The sequence below is a fragment of the Stigmatopora nigra genome, chromosome 4, assembly GCF_051989575.1.
Source record: "Stigmatopora nigra isolate UIUO_SnigA chromosome 4, RoL_Snig_1.1, whole genome shotgun sequence".
In the NCBI taxonomy this organism is placed as follows: domain Eukaryota; kingdom Metazoa; phylum Chordata; class Actinopteri; order Syngnathiformes; family Syngnathidae; genus Stigmatopora; species Stigmatopora nigra.
In genome coordinates, this window is record NC_135511.1 from 3,855,909 (window position 1) to 3,883,718 (window position 27,810).

Consider the following 27,810-nt stretch of genomic DNA (forward strand, 5'->3'; position numbering starts at 1 on the left):
TTGTATTTTAAAATTATTTATTTTCATTTCATTGTAGCTCCTGGTATAAAAACATACAAAACCTTGTACTGTTTATAAAAAAAAGATCACAATAAATCGTATAAAATTGCCAAACGGCCTGATGTATATGTGTGGAAGGAAGGCACAGATAAATAATATTCATGTAAAATGTAAATGATGATCTTATAGTTCGTACATTGTTTTGCAGCATTGCTTCATGTTGATTTTCCAGTATGAACAAGTAAAAAATGGGCATCATATTCATGTAGCTTTTGCATAATCATACAAGAAAGCAATAAAACAACTATAAGATGACATTTTCAGGAAATTATATGTCCTCATCATTTGATTAACACTGTATATTTCAGTCAATTTGCGGTGTATTTATCAACTTTTATTAGTCCAAAATTTGTATTTCCATCCCTAATCTTTTAGATTTGTTTGTGTATACTAAAGCGACTTTAAATAGTTCTACTTTATTCTGTCAATTATGAAATCATTTACATCCCAATTCTTGAAAGCTAACTAGTTTTGTTCTAAAAGCAATATTAAGCCTGCGCTGCACAAATTATGTTTTTTCTTCTTTTAACCGTTACAGACCACAATTTTTCCACAGTGGCTGCAATTAAAATGGCAAAACATCCATTTCATTTTGACTGGGAAGATGGGAGGCAATTTGTTAATACGCTACCATCCTCCCAGTATAAATAGATGGAATGCTTATGTGACAGGGTAAAGTGAGTAAGTTATAAATGAGAGAGGGTCACATGCTAAAAGTGTTTAAGTTATAAATGAGTGCATGTGTGATGTAAAACTAGTTTTGGGATTGGGTGTTTATCAGTCTTCGATTATTGATGCCTCCAGCCAAATAGCAAGGGTATGGATCGGTATTCGATTTTTTATGTCTGGGCTCATATAGCTGAAACGCGGGGAAATCTTCAGGCATTTCAGTAAAGTTGGCTTGAAGATAACAACAACTGACCGGTCTGATTATTTCCCCGTGTTTAAAGCAATAATTGCTAATTCAGGGGTACTACACTTAGCATGATCAATGGAATTTAAACACGAGCATTCACAGCCACTTTTAGTGGTTTAAATGACTTGGACATCTAGGGCATGCAACTACATAAATACCATGAAAAAAAGAGTGCTACTTGGGGCCCGTGTATTTTTAATTTATTAAGTTTGCTTTTGTATTTAACCAAATTGTAATAATAATTAAAAAATATAGTTCATAATTGCTAATATTTAATTTGTTTAAACAACCAAAAATAATTATTTGCCCCAAAAAGGGGTGAAAAGTCTTTGGTGTCCACTTTAGAATAGTTGTGCAAGGGTTAAAGCGCTTATGGCTCATTCCAAATGCAAAGTGGTAACTTTAGGTTTGCATCCGGACAAACAATCCACAAAAAAAAAATCACCTCTCATGGTGAGATACCAACACTATTGCGATAAATAAATTCCACCACTGACCAATATGTGAAATATGAGCCATTAGGAAAAGTGGTGATAAAAAGTTACCTTCTTCTGGCTCAAGAGATTAAAATGGTTATCTATTTACCAGTTCCGGTGGGATTCTGCACCAGGAACTCACTGTATGTGTGTAGATAATTATACTGTATATAGTTGAGTACAAGATGCTTTAAGGTGACTTTGCTGCTATGTATTCTTCAAAGCCAAGCTGGGGAGATTCTGGAATTTCCCTTTAATATAAAATATGGTTGGAATTATAGGTTTAAAAAACCAATTTTAAGCCAATACATGCACTAGTTTTGAAATAATCGCACAATTTTCTGCCATTAATCTCAATTAATCATTGTTAATTGCAACTCATCACAAAACGGTCTGTTGTCATGGGAAGTTGAAAAAACGTCCTAATTTCATTGACTGCCATTGCTATTTTCTAAATGAATCATGAACCTACTCTCACCTTAGAAACTTTCACTTCTAGTTTAAACATTTAAACTCCCCAGCCTTACCTTTTCTCCTTTATCCTTGGCAAAAAAAATGTAAACAAAAAGATACATCGTCCTACGTTCTCTCGTTGTTTGTTGTTGTTGTTGGTGTAGCGCTGACAATCAGTCAAAGAGCGGCATCCCTAATGGTCCGATACATTTGCAGCGAGGTCACCTCCACCTCCTGGGCCTTGGCATTCTGGGCACGCCCCGTCGGACTGTACCCGGCTGAGCGCCCCATAGGGCTGAAGCCTGAGGTGGCGCGCCCCGTGTGGGTGAAACCCGAGGAGCGGGCTGGTGCGGGCCGCCGCAAGAAACGGCCCGAAGTCACCAGATCGCCATAGCCCTGAGCATGCGAGAAGGCATAGCCGGAACGCCGTGAGCTGGTGCGGCGGATTCGTGTGCGGCGGGGAGGCGGGGGAGGCGACGCTTTGGCCTGACGGACTTTGAGCATGACCTAAAAAGAAGGTTGAATGTTAATGGAAGAAATTTCTCTCATTTCATCTCATTCCCTCACATTTCATTTCATTTTCTGAACCACTTTTTCCCCATAAGGGTCACAGAGGGTTCTGGAGCCAATCCTACATGACTACAGATCAGAAGGGGGGGGGGGGGGGGGGGACACCTTGAATCGGTGGCCAAGCGATCGCAGGGCACAAGGAGATGGACAACCAAGCAGGATACCCAGGGGCAATCTAGAGTTTCCAATCAGCCTATCATGTATGTTTTTGGAATGCAGGAGGCAGTCGGAGTACCCGGAGGAATCCCACACAGGCCCGGGGAGAACATGCAAACTCCATGCAGATGGACATGACCTGGATTTGAACACAGGACCCCAGAGCTGTGAGGCCGACACCGCTAACCACTCGCGCCACTTGGCCACCCCTGGAAGAAATGTATCACCAGTATATTAATCATGTATATTTAATTAGTATACGTAATTGCTGGAGAAATTATGTTGGGAGCTTCCTGTGGTGGTCAGTAAATGTTCTTGTGGTACACATATAGGCAAGTATGTTCTTGTAAAGAAAGTGCATGCAAGCACATGTAGTGGAGGTACAAATAAGCGCATGTACTTGTCATACGAGTACACATAATTCCAAGTTTTTGTAGTGCACGTACTCCTAGGTACACATACTTGTATTACAACAAAAACACATTTGTATTCCAGGCGCATTATCTATATGGCCGTGTTTGTAATTTAATTATATGGCAGTCATTTCCATTACCATATATAGCTGTTATTGGCATTTCACTAGAGGGTTCCCCACGGAAAAAGGTCTGGACCTCAGACCCAATTCTTAATCTCACTACTGTGGGGGCAACATGCTAGCCAGTGGGCCATCACCAATACAGTAATACCTCGATATACGGGTGCCTCGACATACGAGCAATTTGAGATACGAGTAAAATTTCGAGCAAATATTTATCTTGAGATACGAGACATTTTGATATACGAGCATACAGTGGACGCCAGAGGGTGCTCATAAGAACATCATGTCTTTCAAGACTCAACTCCCTCGTGTAATGTATCTACGAGCACTGGGCGCAGCGTTGTAATTTGTCAGTGTTTTTTCCCCGTTAGTCAGTGCGAATGGCGGAGCGATCACAAATATGAGAGGAGTATATAGTACTTCTCATTGGCGAGTGGTCGTGCGTTATCCTATTGTGAGGACATTTGTGTGCATCATTTTCGGAATATTTTGATGGAAAGACAAAAGCAAACAATCCTTGATAGGTTGCATCTGAAAGTCAGGGTGTAGGCGGGGCAAATAGAGCCACTCCGTGAGAAGGTATACAAATTTAAAACAAAATTTGAACTAAGTTTAGTGTAAGGTTAGATTAAATTTATATTTGAGTGTGTCTGCATCGTATTCCAAGTTCATTTAAATTTGTCGATGTTTTGTGTTGCTGTGTTTTTTCAGAGGGTTGGAACAAATTAATTAGTTTTTAGTTCATTTCTATGAGAAAAATTCATTTGAGTTACGAGTAAATCGACATACGAGCTCAGTCCCGGAACGCATTAAGCTCGTATCTAGAGGTACCACTGTATTCAAATTTACTTTAAATTGATGTCTACCACAGAGAAATGATTTGCAAGAATCTATACCTTGTCATTGATGGTGGGGCGGAGCAAGATGAACAAGAAGCGATAGCTGACTACAGGAAGGATGCACAAAATGGAGGTCAGCATGATGGTCAACCAGACGTTGGGTTGGCTCAGGGAGTTCCTTGCAGTGCCTGAACAAATAGCATTCATTATATAATACATTCTGTATACATAGACCAAGGGTATCACAGAAATTAATTTGTTATTAGAGTAGATCATTTAATATTTTATACCAGTAAGAAATATTATAACTTAGTTTGTCACATTAATGAAACCAAATAGTATTATTATAATTTTAGCATCAAACTAAAAATCACAAGAATAAAAAAGTTACTTAATAAGGAAAAATGAAAGTGATTTTGTTCATAATTATACATTAAAATTCACTTCACTGTTAATGTTAAATTCTGTGGCATTATTAATTTTTAAATGAAAGAAAAATAATTTGTATTATAAAAAACGCAATTAAACTAAAAATATTTGGATGAATAATAACATGCATGATTTCTTTTACATAACTAACATTAAATGATACATTATCAAGCCTGTATGGTTATTGTACATTGTAACACTAAGGATAAAAAAAATAATTAGCATATTTGAACATTTGGTTTAATTTCTTCCAAAACAACAACTTATACCTGTAATATTCTTCATTTTTTTTCCATTCCCCACAAAAGTACCAAATCGCTTTAACAACATACCAACAAAGGAGAAGGCAGATGGCAACAAAAGGAAGAGTCCGTTGCTGTGCATGGTGAAGGTGACGGCAAAATACATGACCAAACTGCCCACCAAAAAGATGGTGTTCACCGCTGTCCAGTACGACATCTCCAAGCCCAGCTAGGCACGCAGAAGCAATAAGACGATGATAGGTGAGAACATTTGACAATATACCTTACCTGTATGGTGACGGCAAAAAGCAGGCAGGTCTGCGTGAGGACGGCAAAAGACTGGTAGTCGGCCACGTCGCGGCCATCGGCGCGGGCCGCCTCGCTGACAGCGGCGTAGGGGATGAAGAAGAGCACCAGAGAACTGTAGCAGCTGTGCAGTGCGCACTTGAAGAAGGCTGTCTTGCTGAAGTACAGGTTGAGCTGGCCCGGCACGTACAATTCAGGGTGCTGGAAGCTCCATGCATCGTTCACGTCCTAGAAAACAGAGTTAAGTCTCTTTATACCCGGTTCAAATGTCTTGGACGTGCAGGGCCGTCAATGGCAGCTAGTTCATTGAGCGCATACCTGATCTAAGAGACTCATGCCCAGTACAGGTAGGGCTGTGTACACCAGATTGTAGAGTGTTATAAACCATTCGTCATAAACTGTCTAGAAGAAGAAAGTTTTTGATTTCAGTTAAATGAAATGAAAAACTGAATTTGTGAATGAGAAGCACTTCAAATGTTGGCTCAAGCATCAACCATATACCTTTTTTATTCATTCAATCATTCATTTTTTCAATCACTTCATCCTCACTGGGGAAGCGGGGGGGAAGGGGGTGTTGGAGCCTATCCCAGCTGACTTCACTCGGCGGGGGACACCCTGAATTGGTGGCCAGCCAATCGCAGGGCACAAGGAGACAAACAACCATTCACGCTCACATTCATACCTAGGGGCAATTTAGAGTGTCCAATCAGCCTACCATGCATGTGTTTGAGATGTGGGAGCAAACCGGAGTACCCAGGGAAAACCCATGCAAGCCTGGGGAGAACATGCAAACTTAACACTGGTAGACCGACCTGGATTTGAACCCAGGTTCCCCCACTGTGAGGCCCGCGCGCTAACCACTCATCCGCCGGGCCTATTACACACCTATGTACTGTCTGATTGATTTGAGATCTTAAATTGAGACCACATAACGGAGGACTAACATACTTAATTTTGAGCTTAGACGACCTAGCAAAAGGCGGCCCGGTGAGTTGTTAACGTGTCAACCTCACAGCTCTGGGGTCCTGGTGCTTAAAGATTTTAGTTTTGGACAAACATGACTGTTTTCCATAAAAATTTGAATATTCATATAGTGAAATTGTTTTACTTCTGAAAACCTCTTTTTTTAAACAGTGTATATCATCCCTGGCAAATATCTGGCAAACATCATCGGCGCTCTCACCTGTGCTGAGAAGCCACAGAAGAAGGCATACCAAAAATGAACGAAGGTGAAGGTGAAGTTCTTGTAGAAAAAATAGCGCAGAAATTTGCACATGCGGAGGTAGGACCAGCGGCCATGCACGAGCAAGAGGCGTTGTAAGAAACGGAACTGAGCGAAGGAATAGTCGCTGGATAACACCGCCTGCATGCCTTCCTGGCCTGAAATCCCCACGCCGATGTGCGCCACTGCAAACACAAAAATCATCAACAATCTTTTTTCTTCCGCAGAATGTCCACCTCACCTTTAATCATGCTGACATCATTGGCACCATCTCCAATTGCAAGTGTGACGGCACGCTTGAATGTCTTGACCAGCTGCACCACCTGCGCTTTTTGCAGCGGCGTCACACGGCAGCAGATCACAGCCTTGCACATGCACGCCGTCCGCAGGAAGTCCAGCTCCATGCTGCCATCCAATGCGTACGCCTGCCACCACAAAAAAAGGAAATTGCTAAAACCTTTATCTTAGTTAGTATTAGTATGGTATTGTTAGTAGTCATGTTGCTGTTTAAGGGTGTCCCAATATCTATATCAGTACAGTAATACCTCGATATACGAGTAAAATTTCGATCAAATATTTACTTTGATATACGAGAGAAATTTGAAGTCTGAAAGTCAAGGTGGAGGCGGGGCAAATAGAGCCAATCCAGGAGAAGAAAGGGAAAAAATGTAAAACTAAATTAGAATTAAGTTTAGTGTAAAGTTAGATTGAATTTATTTTTGATTGTGTCTGAATCGTAATTCAAGTTCATTTAAATGTGTTGGTTACGTAATTTTAGTACTATTAAGCATCATAACCACTAGTTATTTGTTACTCTGTTAATAGATGGCGAATTAGAAGAAATAAAAATGTTTTTCCAATCCAATATCCTGTTTTTTTCAGTGGGTTGGAACTAATTAATTTGTTTTTAGGTAATTGACTGGAAAACGCTGATTTAAGATACAAGTAAATCGACATATGAGCTCAAACCCGGAATGCATTAAGCTCGTATTTCAAGGTACCACTCTATGGTGATTTATCGTGATCCCGATAAGTTATCATTACGCGGGCCCCAAATGCTTGCTTTCAAAACGTGTCACTGTCTAATAAATGAACCAACAGTTTACAGGTTATTGGGAACATTTTACACCACATAAGTGTCAGTTAAAAGGAGACACTAATACCTTTCACTAAAATATACTCAATCTGAGGAAGACATTTTTTTCCCAAAGACTGTCACAAAAAAAAAACATTTAGAAATAATTTGTTTGTATCAATGATATTTGTATTGGAATGCTGTAAGATAATCGTTCCATTAATTGTATTGTGAAATGTGACAAAAGGATTCCCATCCCTACCGCTGGTGTTGTCACGGCAATAAAATGAAAAATTCAGCTGTGAATTTCAATTACTTTATTACTAGTACGCATTCAATCCATTTGAGATGGGAGGGTCCCAGCGGGAAAACATTTATGAATTTGTTGCCATCACTTCCACCCCAAATGGTTTGGACATTCAGTGCCATCAATGGAAACCACTGTGTCAATAGTGGATGTTTTGACATTGATAAAATCTTTTTTTTAAAAGTGCTGAAGAACAATTAGCTACTGACAACCTAAGTTTGATACCGATGGAACAGCATTAAACAACAACGATGTTGGTACGTTGCCACTACCCACATGACTGCCCTGCAACCTCTGATGAGAAATTTGATGTTCATCACGAGTAAATGTCAAAATCGATTAGAAGTGGGATAATTTAAAAAAAATGCTGGTATTGGACTAGACGCCTAGCTGTCAATGGCAGTCATTCAGCTAAGCAGTGATAGAAATGTCTTTACATGAAAGGGATTATGCAGTAATTTAGTTTTAAAATATTATTAATATTATTTTAAAAGCATCATCTTGGCACAATATATCTAAATCTGCAACACAGCTCGGTATCGTAAACAGTATCAGGAGCCAAAAAAACTATTGTTGTGACATTGGTGAGCATAAAAAGTGGTAGCATGTACCAGACTGTGTCCATTGATGACAAGGCCGTATTCGCCGTTCACTGGTTCGTCAGTAATCTCCTTTGCACTTTTACCCAAGGTCCTCTTTGGCATTAATGAATAGTCCTCAGCAGCGTCTGGTTTCATGGAGGTGCGTGCATTTCTGTCACATATAAAATGGCACCGAGTGAAAATAACAATTACGAGGAGGATACAAAAATGATAGCTACCTAAGCTCCTCCTTGACGTCTTCCGCCGAGTTGCCGGAAATGACAAATACGTCGTTCATTTCCTCGCGTAGCAGGTTGCAGGAATACCCGATGTTTTCAGCGGTTTCTGCAAAATAAACATTGTCCTTCTTGATGAAAAAAACCTAAACAATGCACGGGTGCTCAAATAAGCCAATAAGTTGAATTCCATATTTTGACATCACTCACAGTTTTAGTTACAGAAATCAGAAAATTAAGTTATTTTTAAATAAATACATGTAATGTAATATCAAATAAATAAAGGCTGAATTAAACAATATTTAGAATGTAAGAAAATGTAAAGTTCAACTAAGTATTGCAAACAATATAGATATAAAATATTCATTCATTCATTTTGCATTCCGTTAATCCTTACAGAGGTCGCGGGGGACGTTGGTGCCCATCCTAGCCAAACAATGGACAGCAGGCAATACCCTGAATTGATTACCAGTCGATCGCAGAGCACAAAAAGTGGGGTAACCATTCACGCTCAGACTCATACATCGGGGCAATCTATTCATTCATTTTCAACACCGCTGACACTTTTGATGAACGCTGGTTGCTGGAGCCACACCTAACTTTAGGCAAAAGGCAAACAACACCCGAAACTGGTGGCCAGTCAGTTGTCTGTCATAGAGACAGACAACCATTCGCAATCACTGTCATAATCTCAAACGAGTGGAAATCGATCCCATGCCTCCCATAACCCTCGTGAAAACATGATTGCTTATTTGAATTGAAGAAATAAAACGAATAATTTTAAATATATATTTATATTATCTCATCTCATTTTCTGAACTGCTTTATCTTCATTAAGGCCGCGGAGGGTGCTGAAGCCTATCACAGCTGACTCCGGGCCATAGGCAGGGGACACCCTGTATCGCTGCACCAGCTGATGACAAGGCACAAGGAGACAGACAACCAAAGCACACTTTCACCCTTACCTAGGGGCAATTTCGAATGTCCAATCCGCCTACCATGCAAGTAGTATTTGGAATGTGTTGGAATGTGTCAAGGTTTCAGAACTTATTTCCCAACAGATTTCATTTATAAAGATAAATGACTTTATATCATATTTGACAAAAATAATTAAAACAAAGACAATAAATGAACTTTTTCTCCTATTTTGCAATTTTAATTTTAAGGGTTTTTTTTAAGGAAAAATAAGTGAATAAATGTAATATAATAAATACCTAAGTGAATATTTACTGTGTGGCTCGGTGGCACGTTGACCTCACAGCTCTGGGTTACGTTGACCTGTGTGGAGTTTGTATGTTCTGCGTGGGTTTCCACCGGGTACTCCGGTTTCCTCCCACATTCCAAAAATATGCATGGTCGACTGATTGGACACTGTAAATTGGCCCTAGCTATGGGTGTGAGTGTGCATGGTTGTCTGTCTCCTTGTGCCCTGCGATTGGCTGGCCACCGATTCAGGGTGTCTCCCGCCTCTGGCCCGGAGACAGCTGGATTTGGGTGCAGCACCCCCCACAACAGAAAATGAGATGGGATGAGAAGAATCTTTACTATTTACTTTGCCATTCACAAAAATATACGCCCAATTTCCTAGCACCGTTAATGGCACATGCTATGTTGATAGTCTGTTCTACCTTGTTTGTCGCCTGTCAGCACCCAGATTTTGATGTCAGCTTTGGCTAGTTGCTCAATAGTCTGTGGGACCCCATCCTGCAGCTTGTCTTCTATTGCCGTCGCTCCTAGCAACTAAACACGTGCATTAGTTAAAAGCACTTTCACGTGCAACATGCCAATGGCCTACCAGCAGGTCAGTCTCAATCTCCTCATACAGCTGCTCCAATTTGTCCTCGCGCTCGTCCAGCGACGTGCTGGCTTGGTGGTGGCGCTGTAACCACTGAAGAAAAAAGTCCTCGTCCAGGTCTTTGTAAGCCAGCGCCAGCGTTCGCAGGCCTTCCCCCGCAAACTCCTGCAATGGGAAAATAGGGATGTCGGTCATTTCTCCATGGGAGGAGTTAGAAGAGTTGCATACTGACATTGAGATGCTCTGTGGTAACATCCATCAATTTGGAGCAGGAGGGATGAAGCCTTTCGTAGATGATGGTGTCCGCTCCCTTGCAGTACAAAGACAGCTTACCCTCTGGACTACGGACTGAACATTAGAAAGAAGACAATGCAATAAACTGCACAAGTTGGGTATAACATGAGGGTAACACCATACAGTAATACCTTGACATACGACTGTCCCAACATCCGAGAAATTTGAGACACGAGGAAAATTCCAAGCAAATTTTTGCCTTGAGATGAGGGACAAATTTGAGATATGAGCATACGAGATGGTTCCCAATGCGGCTGTTCGGGTGGCCAAGTGTGCGAGGGACGGTTTATGAGAACGGCATTGCTCTGTCTTTCTCGCCGGAAAGCATTATGCTTGTATCTCAAGGTAATACTGTACTGGACAATATGACAAAATATACATTGCAAAAATGATAACACATGAGGGAAACATTTGCACATCTGTATAGATATTATAAATAATCCTGAAAGTTTGTTTTGATAACCCTTTTATTCGTTCTTGAGTTATCTTAAACATAAACATACTAAAAAAAAACATACGGACCCAAATACACAAGTAGAATACTATACTAATTCATATCATATTGTTATCGTGATTTGAAAATGCCCATATTGTGATGTATTTATGGCCCAGCAATTATGCAAAATTAAAACTAACCTACTGTGAATGCTTACCAATGACAGACATCCTCTTGCGGACATTGTTGAAATCCAGGATGGCCAAAAGTTTGTAAGTCTGCTGCTGGCCCATTTCCATGATGGAGACACTGTCTGGCGTCCGTGAACGGAACACAAAGCCAAAGTTCCTGGCGGCAGTGACTAAAGCGCCCTCATCAGGAGACTGAGCTTGGTAGAACAGCTCCCCTAAAGCGGTTGTCGTTTAAAAATGAGTTGGGGGTCAATTAATAATGAGTGAAAAATTAGTGCCCTTGCCTTCTTTCTTTTCCTCGGCCATGACTGTGTGGCAGAGGGCGAGCAGTCGGAAAAAGGCGTGCACCTCAGTCGTTTCCAATTTAACGGCTTCTACTAAGGCGTGATCATGGAAGGTAAAGCGGGGATCAGCCAGTGGGTTGAAGGAAAAATCCACCATCTCAGTGTGCTGCTCGAAGATATACGACAGATAGATTACAGTACAGTGTTTAAGGCAGAATTATCCAAACTACTCACGACACGCAGACTATGGTCTAAAACACAGTTTTTGTTGGCCCCAATTGTTTTTTTTCGTTAATGATGAAGACGAGACACAACAATAAAACCCACCTCATTGATTTCAAGTCTTTGTCCCATGTAGTCAAAAACATCCCCTGTCAAGAAAAGACACATTTCACAACTTTTACAACAAACAACAACTTTGATGGCCTATTTGAAGTAATGTTTTATTCCACTCACCAAATGTCTTGCCATTGATGGAGCACTTGTTGAAGGTCATGATGTTTTGCGTCAGGGTACCAGTCTTGTCACTGAATACATACTTGATTTGACCCAGTTCCTCGTTCAGCGTGGTGGTGCGCGCCTCGGCAGGGGTGTCACTGCGTGAGTAGTACATCTTACGGTCCCAGTCGATGTAGAAGCTGTTGCCCAGGCGAATGAATTCCACACTGTAAAAAAACAGCAACAGAAGGAAATTTACAATCTGGTTGCCATTAATGGTGATACATATCCAATTTTTGTTTCCAAGTCCCAGTCAAAATGGATTTGAGGGGATGAAGATATGTCTACTACCCTCAATAGCAGAATTTATCAAAGTGAAATAACTACAGGAGCATTCAGTGAGAACAAACATCCACCCATGTAAATTCATTAGACTGGTCGCCAGTCAGCCATAGGACACAAAGACTAACAGGCAAGCACTCACGTTCACTATCACACAGACCAACGTCAAGGGGAAGAACCACCACACCATTGGAAATTATTCTTCCAAATTAAATAACCTTCTGTTTTATATTCCAAACATATCTTGCAAGCCGTTCCTGAGTTAGCAAGAAATGTTTTACCTCTAGGTACTTGTAATTTCATCACCTCAAAATGAGATAATTTCCTCTGTCACGGGGGAATTACAATCATATTTAGCAAAATTGATAATACAGTAAACCCTTGAATATTGTGGTTAATGTAGACAGGATGAACGAAAAAATGTGAAGTAGGATCACACCCATTATAATTAACACAATACATGTTTTTGTGCCTATAAAGAACTACAAGTACATTTATCAGTCTATATTTATTAAATATTATGGCTATAAGCATGTCAAAAGGATGTAAATTATTAATATCTAAATATGATGTAAATATTTAAAAATGTAACTACTCTAAATACTGTACTCAGAGTGAAAATAGTTCCTCTCAACTTGATATAAATAAATAAAAAATGTCAAGTGGGATTTTTAGTCCAAGTCCTTTTTTTTCTTGTGGCCATGGGTCCATTGTCCGCAAGTCAAGCAGTCAGGGTCATCCAAAATTTTGATTTTTGTGCATAACCAAGGCACACTGACAGATTGGGCGCCGCCTCGTCCATTTTAGAGAAAATTTTAGACTTTTGAGTGTGCCCTACAGTTGTGAAAATACGATACCTCTTCAGTTGCATATTACTTTCTTGAGTTATTTTTTAGCACCAACATACTGACACACAACAAATACATAACTTCTGCCTCCTGTAGGATTTACATACTGGCAGAGTTAAAAAGAAATAGCTAAGAGGTCACTTTGGTCTGACCTGACATAGAGTGAAATGGGCACCACGGTGTTAAGGATGATAACGTAGGACCAGAAAGTGAGAAAGGAGGAGAAGCCGGCGCCGTTGTCGTTCTGCCTGGGCAGGAAGGGTGTGAACGCCGAGCCGTCTCCCAGCTCCCAGCAGTAGTTCCCAATGCCCAGGATGGTGCACATGAATGCCAGGAAGCCAAATATCTACATGAACAAACATTGACTGATGAGGAAACATGTTAAAAAAGAATACATTGTGGATTTGCTCATTTTCAATAGTTTTCATTTTGTATTTTCAAACTTGTAATATATGTTTTTTAATATGAAATGGAAGAGGTGGCTCACACAAACGACAAGGACGTTCATCAGACGATCCACGCAAGTCCTCTTGAAAGTGCTCTTGCCGCAGTTTTGCATCAGTTTGGTCTCGGGGCCTGGAATAAAAAAATGTTAAAAACAAAAGTGGACTCAAGCTGTGATTACACATGCTACATGCTCCCAGGAGACGCCACCTCCAAACAGAACCAGTCCAAAACACCACTCGGTGTTCCTTAGGGTACACCCTCGCAGCAGGATCTTTTCATTGTCCAGTGCATATTTCTGCCCAGCAAAAGCCAGTGTCCCTGTGAAGCGATCCAGACGGTTGTTGGGAGGCTCGCAGTGGACTTCCCCTTTGGGACACAAACGCAAGGAGTTTTCAAAAAATCCAGAGTAGATTTGATTTTTCTTATTTTTGGTTGCACCATTGAAGTCTGCCAGCTTGAAGACATCATCTCCGAGGTCCCCGGTCACTGGCAGGGCCTGACGGACCTTCAGGTTTGTCTCGCTGAGGACATGGAGAGAAAAAGTCACAGAAAATGACAAGTGGTGGACCCAGACAAAAAGTTACCCGTCCAGCTCAGCCGTTTCGATGTAAACCAGGTTAAGCGGTTCACTGCTGGACAGCAGGAGGAGGTCAGCCTGAAGGAAAAATAGTAAGATTTCAATTTTTTTTTATAACAATAGCATATTGCAGAATAGAGCTGGGCGATAAAACAATAACGATAATTATGGTGAATCAATCTTTGTCAACGATAATATTAAAAACATTTGATTATGTTTTCAGTTGAACATTTTATTTATTTTATATTGCACAGCAACTTTTGGTTTGAAGTCAAATTTCAAAAAATAAAGACATTTCTGCAGGTTTTATTCTTTACTTTTCATAGTGTAAGGAGGGAGTTGTCTTATCTTCATTGCACAACAGAAAAATAAACAAGATGTTAGTTATCGTGGTAATTATTAATGGACTGATATACAGTCGTACCTCTACTTATGAAATTAATTGGTTCCAGAACTTTTTTGGTAACTCGAAAATTTCGTAAGTAAAGCAGTACTTTGTATGTAAATTCTCTAATTCGTTCCATGGTCCTCAAACAACTGCCAACTAAACCCTTTAAAATTGGTCAAATTGTCCCAATTTTGTAGGAAAGATCTGAGAAACACAAATGTGAGAGAAAATGATAGGGAAATGATTTAATACTAAAATGAATATAATAGCCCAAAATCCCAGCGAAAATGTGCCCTGCGCCGCTGAAATAGTTCCCTCCGCGGGAGACGTAATACTCGTGTTTGTCTCCCAGATGTCGGCAAGAGCCCATTCTACCAGGGCCGAAAGCCAGCCACTTTGTACTAATTTTTATGAATATCGACTCCTTTGTTTCTTAGTTGTTGTGAATCCATCTTTAATCGGCTTGCCGAATCATAACAGTTTGCCATATGCACCCATCAAAAGAGCGACATAGGGCTCTCGAGCCATACGTTTCTTATTCCTGTTTTAGACAATTTTAGGTCACTTTTGTTTAGGGTTTTGGGAAGAAAAAAAAAAGATGATCAATTCTAGATATTTTTGTGGGTCTGCAAAACGGTGAATGAAAAGCTTTGTGTGCGTTTTGAGTGTTGAATTTCCGACTGGAAATGAAAGAGATTTTTAGTCAAATGTTGACAGCTTGAATTTTTCCATGTGAATAAGATAAATAACATTGGACCAAATATTGGTATTTTTTAAATGTTTCTACATTTTAGGGGGGGAATCCTGGTAAAAGGTTCGCTATGTATTGTGAGTTTACACAGTATGTTTTGCTGTATAAAGCACTCAAATCGTGTAATTTTGCCATTTAAAGTAGTAATGTTATACAAAGTTGCCTTACTGTAACAAACTGATTGTTTTCCAGCTTGATGATGTCTCCCACCTGCACATCCATCCAATTCTCGCCACGCAGTCTGTGGAGAGGAGGCAGGATGTTTAGTTTGATGACAAAACAAATGAAGTGTTTGTTTTTCATGAAATGGAAATGGCCAAAAATGGGCATTGGGTCGCGATTGTGCTACTGCTTAATGGAAGTTTCAGGGCTGATTTCTTCTCCCCTTACTTTGCTTGAGCCCGTATAAATATTACACTGCCCTAATCGCCATTATTAATAGTGATGTACATGCAAATCTATTTCAAATGGAAGGGGCTAGAAGCAATCAAAATATTGCTGCCAGACCCTTCCATTTCCCATTGGGGGTCCGTGGGGCTGAACGTGATCATTTTTTAACGACTTACTTTCCATCGATGAGAACTTGGACTTTTCGGTTATTGACTTGGTTGTCGCTTCGGTGGCGATTCTGAAAATAAACACATGATAAGTATTTCGCCGCTTTTCCGTGTTCCCGCTCATTAAACTCACTATTCCCCTGAGATAATGTTTAATCCATGACGTCATGTTATTTAGTTTCATAGTTTCACGCTCCTGTGATTAGTGCTTGTAAACCATTAAATAGTACAAGGTCATGAGCCAACGGACGCAGTTGAGTTGCTATGACGGCAACTCACCATAAAAAAGGGGAAGGAGCGACGTTTTATGAAATCAGAGTGACGCAATTACAGATTTCCCCCTAAATATGCAGACGTTGACTAAAAGGACGTGCTAGGCTGACATAGATTCCTGGTATAACGATGAAGGTGAGCGAGGAGCTTACGATATCATCAGTGGCATCCTTGGCAGCAGTGACTGATAGTACAAGCACCAGTGGTACCACTGTGGTGAACCAGGAAAGTGATGAGATCTCAGGAATCACCTAATCGAAAATAACAAGTTATAACAAAATTCATCTTATCTCGTCTCATTTTCAGAACCGTTTTATCCTCATTAGGGTCAAGGGGGTGCTGAGCCTATCCCCAGAGGTGGGGCACACCCTGAGACAAGGAGACGGAAAACCTTGGACAGTCACACCCATACCTGGGGGAGATTTAGAGAGTCCAATCAGCCTACCATGCATGTTTTTGAATGTGGGAGGAAACCAGAGTACCCAAATGAAACCCACGCTTGGAGAAAATGCAAACTCCAAACAGATGGACATGACCTGAATTTGAACCCAAGACCCCAGAGCTGTAAGCCCAACACGTTGATCACTCGCTTCATCGGGCCGCCTGTTGTATAATTTGACTATGTATTGCCAAAACGATTTAAAATCTCCTGTTCACATTTTGCACGTGTATTGTCATCATGAATTGATCATTGTTTCTTCAATGCACATTTGGGCCAACAAATGACACAATGTGCATTGACTTGCTATATTTTGTGATTCCATTCCATTGTACTACCAATAGGTATGACTCTAATTTGCTCCCTGTGGCAACCATGCGTGAGTAATGCTTGCAAGAAATTTGAAACAAGCAAAATGTTTAAGCCACACAGAACACATAGAACACAATTCTTTCCAATTTGGGTGTTAAATAATTTCTTATCATATAATATATCAATATACTATTTATTGCTGCTTCTGTTTATACGACATTTGTCGTTGGTCAATTTAAAGTCAGTTCAAAAATAAAATGAGCTGTCATACACAAGTTTGTTATGAAAAAAAGACGAGGGCGGACCGGTTGGGTGAGTGGTTAGCGCGTCGGCCTCACAGCTCTGGGGTCCTGGGTTTTAATCCAGGTCACGTCCATCTGTGTGGAGTTTGCATGTTCTCCCTTGGCCAGCGTGGGTTTCCTCTGGGTACTCCGGTTTCCTCCCACATTCCCAATAGATTCATGGTAGGTTGATTCGGATACTCTAAATTGCCCCTAGGTATGGTTATGGGTGAGTGTGCATGGTTGTCTGTCTTCTTGTGCCCTCCAATCAGCTGGCCCCCGACCGATGAGTCAGGGTGTCCCTCGCCTTTGGCCCGGAGAAAGCTGGGATTGGCTCCAGCACCCCCGCAACCCTAATGAGGATAAAGCGGTTCAGAAAATGAGATGAGATGAAATACCTAATTTTCACACCTATAGGATGCACCTAAAAGTCTAAAATTTTCTCCAAAATGGACGGGGCCGCCCGACCAGTCAGTGTGCATTTTGTGTGCGCAAAATAAAAAATTCTGTAGTCGTTGTATGACCGACCCTCTATGACCTGACTGACTGGGTGCATTTTTTGGCAACACTCTACTGTTCTTGTAGAGCAGGGGTCGGGAACCTTTTTGACAAAGAGAGCCATAAACAATTCATATTTTCAAACATTATCCCTTGAGAGTCATACTAAGAATTTAAAAGTAAAAATACATGGAAATGTGTGTGCATTTATAAATGATTTCACCACTTTGAAAATGAAAAAAAAAGTGTCTGAATTCGTTTGAGAACATTTTGAGCTGTTGCTGATCAATGTGTATCAATGAGAGTATGCATGCAGAAGAGACTAATGAAGAAAATGTATGACTAAAAGGCGCTAGAGATCATGTCGGCGCCACAGTTCCAGCGTGACGCTCCCATTGGTGCGTTCGGGACTTAGGTCTCTCACCAGCGATACCCATATTTTACCACACAGGTTAGCGGAGAGCCGTATACACCCATCAAAAGAGACACATATGGCTCCCGAGCCATAGGTTCCCTACCCCTGTTGAAGAGGAAAGGCTATAAGTGAATGACAGCAGGATGTGGTTGTGAAAGGGTGAGGGTGTTGCTGGTAAAATAAAGGCACATATTGTGATACAATTTTCTCATATTGCACTGCCCAAGAAAAGGTCAGATTTGGATTCAAAACCCCCAAAATTAAGCAATAAGTGTTTTCATCAAAGCAACAATTATTTTGCTGATTAGACTAATCATTATTTGCAACCCTAATATATTTATTTCTGCTCGAAAGTGCTTTTGTATTGCTTTATAGTTTAAGGTGTTACATTTGCAAAAAAAATCACTTCCAAAACAATGGTTCTGCTTTAAAATCATAACAACAGAAGAAAATTAACAATTTGGTTGCCATTAATGGTGATACATATCCAATTTATTTTGTGTCCAAGTCCAGGTCAAAATGTATTTGTGGGGGATGAAGGTTTTTCTACTACCCTCAATAGCAAAGTGAATTAACTACAGGAGGATTCAGCGAGAACAAATATCCACCTAAGTAAATTCAAAGCACAGCCAAATTGATATTTGTAGAGTACTCCCTTTAAATCCAAAGCAATTTGTCCCTTTTTTTTTACATCTGTGACCTTGTTTTAAAAGTAACCCTGTAAAACAAGAGGAACTATGAGTAACACTTTTTTGCAAAGGACTTTAGGCGACTGAGTTAATGATCTTCACACTACAAACCAGTTACCTAAACGATCTGCAGTAAAACAGGAAATAAAACCAGGATGTAAAAACTCTATGGTAATGACAACATCTCAAGTTTTTTCACTACTTTGTAGGAGTTCAAAAGGCTTTTCTGGCCTACCTGGAGCACCAGCAGGAAGAGAAAGTAGGCATTAGCAATTCTCTGGAACTGCTCAAAAAGGTTGTGAGGTAGGAAGGTGAAGAAGTTATACTTGGAGGTCTTGATGGCGTTCGTCTTGTGAACAGGAAGCATAACAAATTTTGACTTTGTAGACAGTATTTGATAGCTACTTAATGGTTTGGAGAAAGGAATAACCATGATTGACACTTACAGCATATTTGAAGGAGAGGTTGTATTCTCGGTCATTGGCCCTTAGTTTCCTCTCAAGTTCTAAGAGCAAAAAAAAGGAAATAATGAACCCTAAAAAAATCTGAAAGAGAAATTTCATCAAGCTTACCTTGCTCTTTCTTTTTGCCAAAATTAAAACCAAAAAATGACATGTTCTCCTTCCTCTTTCTCTGCTATCTGTCCGTCATCGTTGTAGTCTGTGGAGAAAAAACAGTAAAAACCTTAGCAGCGTATTTCAGTGCCAATGATGGCTATCAACGCCCAATTCTTTTGACCAGGAGAGAAAAACTAACAAATGTTCAATGTTCATCATTCAGCTGTGAATTGAACAGATGAAGATCTTTTATTAGTTGTCAGCCATCCCACTTCAAACGGATTGCACATCAATCTCTGTCAATTACACCTACTGAGTTATTTATTCATTCTTATCCTCACAAAGGTGGTTATAGGCGGTAAGCAGGTTTGGATCCTACCTCAGCCAAATCACGGGCACCAGGCCTGAAATAGTCTTAGTAAAACATAACCTAATATAATATACTAAAACAACTGACTTCTAAAATCAATAACAAAAATAACCTAGTGAAGCCCCCCTTCACTACATTCAGGAGGGACAGGGGTGTCACCAAGTTTTTTAAAGGGACAATAAGACTAATTAAGACCAACCATATGTATTTTAGCCAACTCATGGGCACCAGGCTGGGGACACCCTGAATTGGTATTAGTAAAACGTAACCTACAATAATATACTCAAACAAATGAGCCAACTCATAGGCACCAGGCTGGCGACACTCTGAATTGGTATTAGTAGAACGTCACCTACTATAATATACTCAAACAACTGACTTCTAAAAAAGAAATAACAGTGAAGGCCCCCTTCACTACATTCAGGAAGGACAGAGGGCGTCACCAAGTTTCTTAAAAGGACAATAAGACTAATTAAGATCAACCGTATGTATTTTATATATGTGTATGTGTGAATATATATATGTACGCACGCATGTACGTACATACATACATACACACACACACACACGCCCCGCCTCCAACCTGACTTTTACTATCGATGGGCAGTTTGCTTTTGTATTCCCTTCAAAATATTCCGAAAATGATGCACACAAATGTCCTCACATTAAGATGACGCACGACTACTTGCCAACGAGAAGTAATATATACCCCTCGTAATAGCCATTTAGGCTAAGTGACGAGGAAAAAAACACTGAAAAAATGCAAAGCTCCACCCAGTGCTCGTAAATATCTGTTATACACGAAAGAGATGCGGCAAAAAAGACTGCGCTAAAACCATAAACAGCCTCTCATGTCTTGGCCACCTGGCTTTCTCGTTTCCAGAAACAATTATTTGCTCGAAAATGTACTCGTATCTCGATATTCTCTTATGTCAGGGTTCTCGTATGTCGAGGTACCACTGAATATATGTAATAGTTTTTTTTATTTATTAAGTTATTTATTAACCAATTTACTTATGTCTAAAATGTCTGTTCCTGTGTCTGTGTTCTCATCCTCTTGCTCCTGTGACAATGAAATTTCCCGATTATGGGATGAATAAAGTTATCCAATCTAATCTAATCCCATTTCAAGGCATTTGATACAGCCATGATGCAAAACAGCCACATTTTATATTAAGTCGTTTATGAAATTACTGATAAGAAAGGACTACTAGAGATGAACTCGTTACAAGTCACAGAAGAAAGTTGAAACGAGCCGCATAATTGGATGTCTATCATTTTCTAAAATTATGATAAAAGTGCCTAGAGTTATTAATGGCAGCAATATTGTATCCTTCATTGAAACATCTAATAATTCCTGCCTTCACTTGTAGTTTTCATCCACCATGGTGATGTCAGCACTGGACCTATAAACAAACACTCCATATTCATCCAGGAATGAGCCTTTAAATGAGAATTCCATTTAAAGACCGTTGCAGGTCAGACCATATGTTTGGGTATGTTTAAAAAAAAGTAAAAGTCGCCCAAGACACAGTGCACTGTTCACTCGCTAAATGAACCACTTTTATTTTCCATGTTGACGCAAGCCTGACGTTCACAGTGCCAGACAAAGGCGTTTTAAACTTAGTGGGCCATCAAAGAAGTAAGGGGAATTTCCTGGGTTTACCATCCGCACGCTGCTGAGAGATGAGGCACAATTTAATTGGCGTGGTCATTTTTATGCACTTCCTGTTAGCTAGACCATTAAGTGTTTTGTTTGGGAGCAGTAACATATTATCGTTTATCCTCTGAAAAAAGTCATTTCATGGCTGGTGTAATATTGTCCATTTTCCTTTTATTTCTGGGGAGCAGCATCCGGAGTCATCTTTTGCTAAATATATGATTACAATAATCCAATCTTCTTAAAACCAAAAGCCTGAAAGAGTTTTTCTGTGTTTTCTGACAGAAGTCCCATAATTCAGGGAATGATTTTAGGTCAAACTGTATAAAAAAAGAACATAATAAAAGAGGAATTCATTTTTTTCAGTCCATTAGCTGGAGGGATGATGAAAAGGTAATATTATCTCAGTGTCTAATTCTGTCTGACCAACAGGTTCGGAGGTCAGGAAGCATGAATGGGCGTCTTGTCCAAGCGCTACATCTCAGATTTCTGGGATAAACATTGTATCTATTGTCAACAAAAAGCGCTCCCTTTACTACATTCTCTCTATCCCTCTATATATCATATTTTATATATATATATATATATATACATACATATATATATGCTTTTTTCCCCCTTTTTTCTAGTCACAACTCCCTCGTGTGTAATGTCTCCAAACGTCAGGCGACCAAACGTCCGAGTACAGCGGTCAATTTGCTGATTACTTCCTGTTTTTGGATTTAAACATCAATGAGTCCTAGGATCATTGTCGGATCGTTCCTTCATGCGTCCCGCATGCTCCCGTATACTCCTGCAATGCTCCTGCACAATTACAGCATTTTCCTGGATGTCACTGCGTGGATTCAATAGCCAGGCAGCCCTGCTTCCTTTCTCCTCAATACCTCTCGTCCTCCTGTTTCCTGTTTGGTATCGCTTCCGTTTCCAAAGTCCTCGTTGTTTTGTAAAGATCCCTTCTGAGTTATTAAAGATGTTGCTTTATAGCTACTTGCCTCGTTTCCCCTCCCGCTTCCCGCGTCTGGGTCCAAATCCATTCACGACCGCGCCACGACGACGTGGCGTAATCGTAACAGTTGGAACAAATTAATTTGTTTTTAGTTCATTTCCATGAGAAACGTTCATTAGAGTTATGAGTAAATAGACATACGAGCATTAAGACCAAATCTCGAGGAACCACGGTATATACATATACACACTTTGTGGTTTTGACTATTAAAATGTAGAATAAAAATCCGACAGGCTTTGTCATCATCATTGACTTGATAAAAGCCTATTTTTTTTTCATACTCAGCTGCGTATGACAAAATTGGTAGTTGGAGGTTTTGTGATTCTTACTGAAATAAAAAAAAATGTTAAGAAAAACATTTCCTTTTTTGACTAGACTGCTAATGTGAACATTGCCTCGATTACCATCCTCTAATGAGTCATCTAGAATTAAGAGAAAGCAGTCATGCCTGCACCATTCGTCTATTAATGAAAGAAATAGATAAGAGGGCTTGATTTCCTTTTGTTATGTCTAATAGAAAAAGATTAAAAGATTTAGTTATTCAGCATCTTCCCTGACTCGCCATCCTTATGGAACACTTAACCAGCTTCTTGTTTTATCAAAACTGTGAGCTATTAATAACAACAAATCAGCAAATAGCCCCTGGGAACAATACCACCTGCTCACTTGGTGTTTCTGTCCAGATATGGACACTTAAGCGGGCCTCTTTGGCATAGAGGCTGCCTCAGGGAAACAGAAAGACTACTTGACGTTGCATTCTTTTTTTTTTTTTATGACTTCAACAGGCAAATATACTTTCACCACTTTGTCTTCCACAAAATGGTATTGACCTAAAATAATTTTATTGGCCTAAACGCGTAACTTAAACAGTCAAAAGTGCTAAAGTAAAAATTGTGTGGATATTTATATATTGTAGACATTTCTGACGATGAAATTTGTCACCTTCAGAAATATATATATATATATATATATATATATATATATATATATATATATATATATATATATATATATATATATATATATATATATATATATATATATATATATATATATATATATATATATATATATATATATATATATATATATATATATATATATATATATATATATATATATATATATATATATATATATATATATATATATATATATATATATATATATATATATATATATATATATATATATATATATATATATATATATATATATATATATATATATATATATATATATATATATATATATATGTATGCATGTACACACACACACACACACACACACACACATACATACATACATACATACACATACCAGTGGTGCACTGTCAGGGCCTGCTAGGCCTTCTCTGCTGGCCTAAAAAAATATCTGAATCACAGGCTGATATTAATTATGTTTTGCCCATGAATACTTTAATACATTAATAATTCCAATTTGTTTGTCAGCTTCCTTTTATTGCTTTTCCCCTGGTTGCGCTGATTCCAGTTGTGTGTTTTCATATTTAATTCCAAATTGTCTGTCAGATTCCTTTCATTGTTTTTCCCCTGGTTGAGCTGATTCCAGATGTGTGTTTTCATATTTGAGCATCTAATCCAGGGCTGGGCAAACTTTTCGGGCCGGGGGCCACATTGACTTTAAAAATTTGACAGATTGGCCGAGTCGGCAAAAGATACGATACATATAAAAAACTGCATCCGTTAACAGTACATATGAAACATAAAGAGAAAAAAAGGACTCAAGTATTAACATACTCATCACTCATCATCAAAGTAAAAAGTACAAAGTAAATTAAAAAGTAAAAAGTAGAAAGTAAAGTAAAAAGGAGTGTATTAAGAAATATTAAAATGTAATTTAAAAAAGACTGGCCGAAAGAAGCTATCTAATGACGATTGCACAGTTTTCTTCTTTTTTAGCACTGTATGGCATCATTCAATTGATTTGCAACCTTTGTGCAACGTTCAATATTTGGGTCCTGCTGCTGGATATTTTTGTCTATAAATGGTACTGACGGTCGAACGATTCAAGTTGTAGTATTCCCGTGCAACGCTCACTACTTTCTCACGCACATCAAGCTTCTTTATTATTGCCACTCTCGCTTCAAACGAAATGGCTTGCCTCTTCCTTCCAACTCCCTCACCAGAAGCTTTTCACTTTTTACCAACCACATTGAATAATGGATGCACGAGATATTTAATGGTAAAAATGAAAAAGGTTCTTTGCGCACTGGAGATACGTCACGCACTTCCGCACTGCAGAGGAAGGTAGATGCTGTAGAAGCTGCACTCTCACAGCGCCAGGCGTCGGTATTAGCGGCAGAAAGAAGCATTACTCGGAAAAAGGCGCGCAATACAAAATGGAACTTATGAACATTTTTCTACATAAACACAATTTGCAGACATGTTCGTATGTATTGTTTGTTCGTAAACTGAATGTTCGTAAGTAGAAGAGCGTCTGTATGTTCATTAATATGTGCTGTTCCTTACTAAATCAAACTCAAACGTCCTGAGTCATTAGTGATTTAGAAAAAAATGGAGTCATTTAATGTACTGTAAATGTTTTTGTTAGTATCAAAGTGAGTGTTCGACTATGACAGACGTAACTTTTGCTTTGTGATTTTTGACTGATGCCAGAGTGACAATGGCAACTCTTGGACGGAAACCTGGAAATGCAACACATGAACAGCCATGAACAATTGAGCTATCTGAATAATTCACCTCCGCCATAGGGCCAAGTCTCATTTTACCTGATTAAACGTGTGACCATTTAATTGACCTCTTAGGATAAATGCTCCCATTCATTTTTCGATTGGAGATCAAATGAACAACCTCTACAGGTTTTTATTTTCAGTGGCAGATTTATAAGCTGTGGAATGTGAAAGAGTGTCAGGTTATTAATTATCTGAATATTTTCTAAAAATGAACGTTAAGATATTCAAAGAGAATGTTATTTTACATTGTTTCAGATCTTGGTTTGAAACTAATCTTTGATGACTTTTCCACTAAATCATAAAAAAATCAAAATTCAATACCCGGAGAAATAGTGGACCATGATTATTATGTAACTACTATATTAAATAACTAGGGACGCCTGGTGATTGAGTGGTAGCACATCTGACTTTTAAAATCTAAAATAGAGGGTTCAATCACAGGTCTCGACCTTCCTGGTGGAATTTCCATGTTCTCCCAGGACTTGCACGGGTTTTCTCCAGGTACTCCGGTTTCCTCCCACATCCAAAAATCATGCATGGTAGGCTGGTTGGACACTCTAAGTTGCCCCTTAATATTAGTGTGTGCGTACGTGCTTGTCTGTCTCTTTGGGCCTTATGATTCGCTCACCACTAATTCAGTGTCCCTCCACCCGGTGCCCGTAGTTGGTTGGGATAGGATACGGAAAATGAATGAATGGATGAATGAATTATTCATTTTTTCCTAAGGAAAACGCAAACGTGCAATTGATTTTAAAAATTGATACATTAATTATTTTTTTTAAATGAATAAATTGCCCCTAGGTATGAGTATGGGTGTGAATGGTTGACCGTCACCTCGTGCCTTGCGATTAGCTGGCCACCAATTCAGTGTGTCCCGCGCCTCTGGCCCAACAAAGTCAGTTGGAATAGGCTCCAGCACACCCAGCCACCCTAATGAGGAAAAAGCGGTTCAGAAAATGAATTAATGAATGATTTAATGAATGAATGCTAATTTTAATGTGACTTTCATGTAAGCTTTTATTTTTGTAGATTTCTTCATTAACAGTTTTTTTTTAATTTCAATGTGATGTAAATCACTTTGAATTACCTTTGTTGAATACTACTAAATGAAAAATATGCCTAGCCTTGCATAAAGTATTTTCCACTCGGATAAAATGAAACATTTAAAGTTATTGGGTATGAATGATCACTCCCTGCCTTTCTAAGTGAAATGGATATTGAGGGTTAATCACCGTTATTGGTAGCTGATGAGTCAACTTTTCTGACTTGCGTAAACTTTAAGTTCACATATAAAGAGTCATTTTTCCTGTCAATGCAACCTCAGCTTCCTCGTCGTCACTATCAAACTGAGTGTAGCCACATAGCACTTTCTGTAAGGGAACATGTTGTCCACGGTCAAGGTAGGCAGGTTAATAACATCATATCACCTCCGTCTGATAGTTGTGAGTTCATATGTATTAATCAATGTTTCATTACTTGTTTTTGAATGTTTCTTAATACTAAACCCTCCAAATTCATCAGACAGTGTGACTCACACAAAGTGTATTTTTTAAGTATTGCACTGTGCATTTAAGTGAGCTTAGTATTTGTGCTATTATGCTGCTTATTTGCTACTTTGAGAAAGACACACATGCATGGATTTCTCAGTTTGAGTAAATTGAACTATTACAAGATTTAAGTCAAAATATGATGAATTTAAAATGATAAATTATATTATTAAAAGATTCAAATTGTGAAACTGTCATTTTGTTGCTTGTTTTTTTTTCTGTAAAATGACCCGGAAGTTGTTGGGTTTCAAGAGCATCAACTTTTGGCAACCTAAAGTCTGTGTAAGCACAACATTTTATTGCGTAATATTAGAAGATTTAAGGAATATTTAGTCAAAAGTGATAAAATGATGCCATTAAAAACATGACGTTACTTTTTTTTGCATCACTCGAACGGGGAGTTGTTCAGGAACAGCAAGACAAGTTTTGATTACATTAGGTCAGGGTGAAAAATAAATGTGATTTTGGAATAATTTTGGAGGTTTATGTGATTCCTGCTGATAAAAATTTGATTAGAACGACTATTGTTAATATAGGCGACATAGTTTTAAATTAAAGATTTTCAGACGTTGGTGTCCCTTGAGACACTTCCCAACTTTTCCCAAGTGTTAAGACCAACCGTACTCTCCAGTGTTCTAACTGAACAAACAGAGTATATGCATAATCCTATTATAGTTTAATATTAATATACTATGTTGGAATATTAAGGTGTTTAGTAAGTATAAAAATGATAGATACTAAACACCTTAATATTGCAACATTGTCTCTCCAAAAATAAGCATTTATTCTTCTTTTTCCAAAAACAAATAGAAAACTTTAATGTGGAGGGTCAAAAAGATCTTGAATAAATAGCGGTCTATTTAGCTGAGCACTTACCGTTACAGCGTCATCAGTATAATAGTGTAATACGGCAGTACTATGTATGACAAAGACAAATTGAGTAAAAAAAAACTTTTTAAAAAGTTTGAAAATGGTTCAAGGAGGATTTTACACACTTACTTTGTAGTAAGCCGTGACCATATGGGGGCATTTTTATTAAATCGTCAAACTTTGAGAGCCAAAAAACACGGGTCTCTCATCAGAGGAGTGGAACGACTTACCTTAAATTCCGAGCCGGGGCGCAGGGCTGTTTTCGGGGATGAAATAAGGTTGTCCCGCTCGGAGGAAAAAAACGGTAAGAAGAAGGCTCACTTTGTGTCGGTGCGACCCTTTTGGCAGCCGTAGCGTGGCGTCGAGCAACCTACGCCCTCTTTTTTCTCTTCTCCTCTCCTCTTTCTCCTCCTCTGCTTCCTCTCT

At 39.1% G+C, this 27,810-nt stretch overlaps 1 protein-coding gene across 4 annotated transcripts; it reads right to left on the reverse strand.

The window, feature by feature from the left end:
- On the reverse strand, window positions 1–27,810 carry LOC144194947 (phospholipid-transporting ATPase ID-like). Of its 4 annotated transcripts, none has more exons than XM_077714202.1 (29): window positions 27,615–27,810; window positions 25,802–25,897; window positions 19,234–19,321; window positions 19,108–19,166; window positions 18,897–19,010; window positions 16,180–16,278; window positions 15,764–15,825; window positions 15,366–15,438; window positions 14,066–14,136; window positions 13,920–14,002; window positions 13,689–13,847; window positions 13,522–13,610; window positions 13,187–13,380; window positions 11,863–12,071; window positions 11,734–11,777; window positions 11,407–11,572; window positions 11,149–11,337; window positions 10,434–10,549; window positions 10,202–10,366; window positions 10,035–10,146; window positions 8,410–8,515; window positions 8,201–8,342; window positions 6,449–6,632; window positions 6,169–6,392; window positions 5,304–5,387; window positions 4,968–5,213; window positions 4,770–4,908; window positions 4,066–4,196; window positions 1–2,412 (listed from the first exon to the last, which is right to left on the reverse strand). In XM_077714202.1, the coding sequence occupies exons 3-29, from the start codon at window positions 19,274–19,276 to the stop codon at window positions 2,083–2,085; spliced, it is 3,633 nt and encodes a 1,210-aa protein (XP_077570328.1). In that variant the 5' UTR covers window positions 19,277–19,321; window positions 25,802–25,897; window positions 27,615–27,810; the 3' UTR covers window positions 1–2,082. The 4 variants fall into 4 exon arrangements, with proteins under 4 accessions (XP_077570328.1, XP_077570326.1, XP_077570327.1 ...); XM_077714203.1 differs by adding an exon at window positions 2,771–2,840 and having other exon boundaries at window positions 2,326–2,412; window positions 13,689–14,002; XM_077714200.1 differs by having other exon boundaries at window positions 13,689–14,002.

Coding starts and splice junctions, on each gene's coding strand:
- LOC144194947 (XM_077714201.1), bottom strand. CDS start 19,276: ATGTCATTTTTTGGTTTTAATTTTGGCAAAAAGAAAGAGCAAG. Junction 16,279..18,896: donor TCTTCCTGCTGGTGCTCCAG/GTAGGCCAGAAA, acceptor ATTTTCGATTAG/GTGATTCCTGAGATCTCATC. Junction 11,778..11,862: donor CATCAATGGCAAGACATTTG/GTGAGTGGAATA, acceptor TTTTCTTGACAG/GGGATGTTTTTGACTACATG.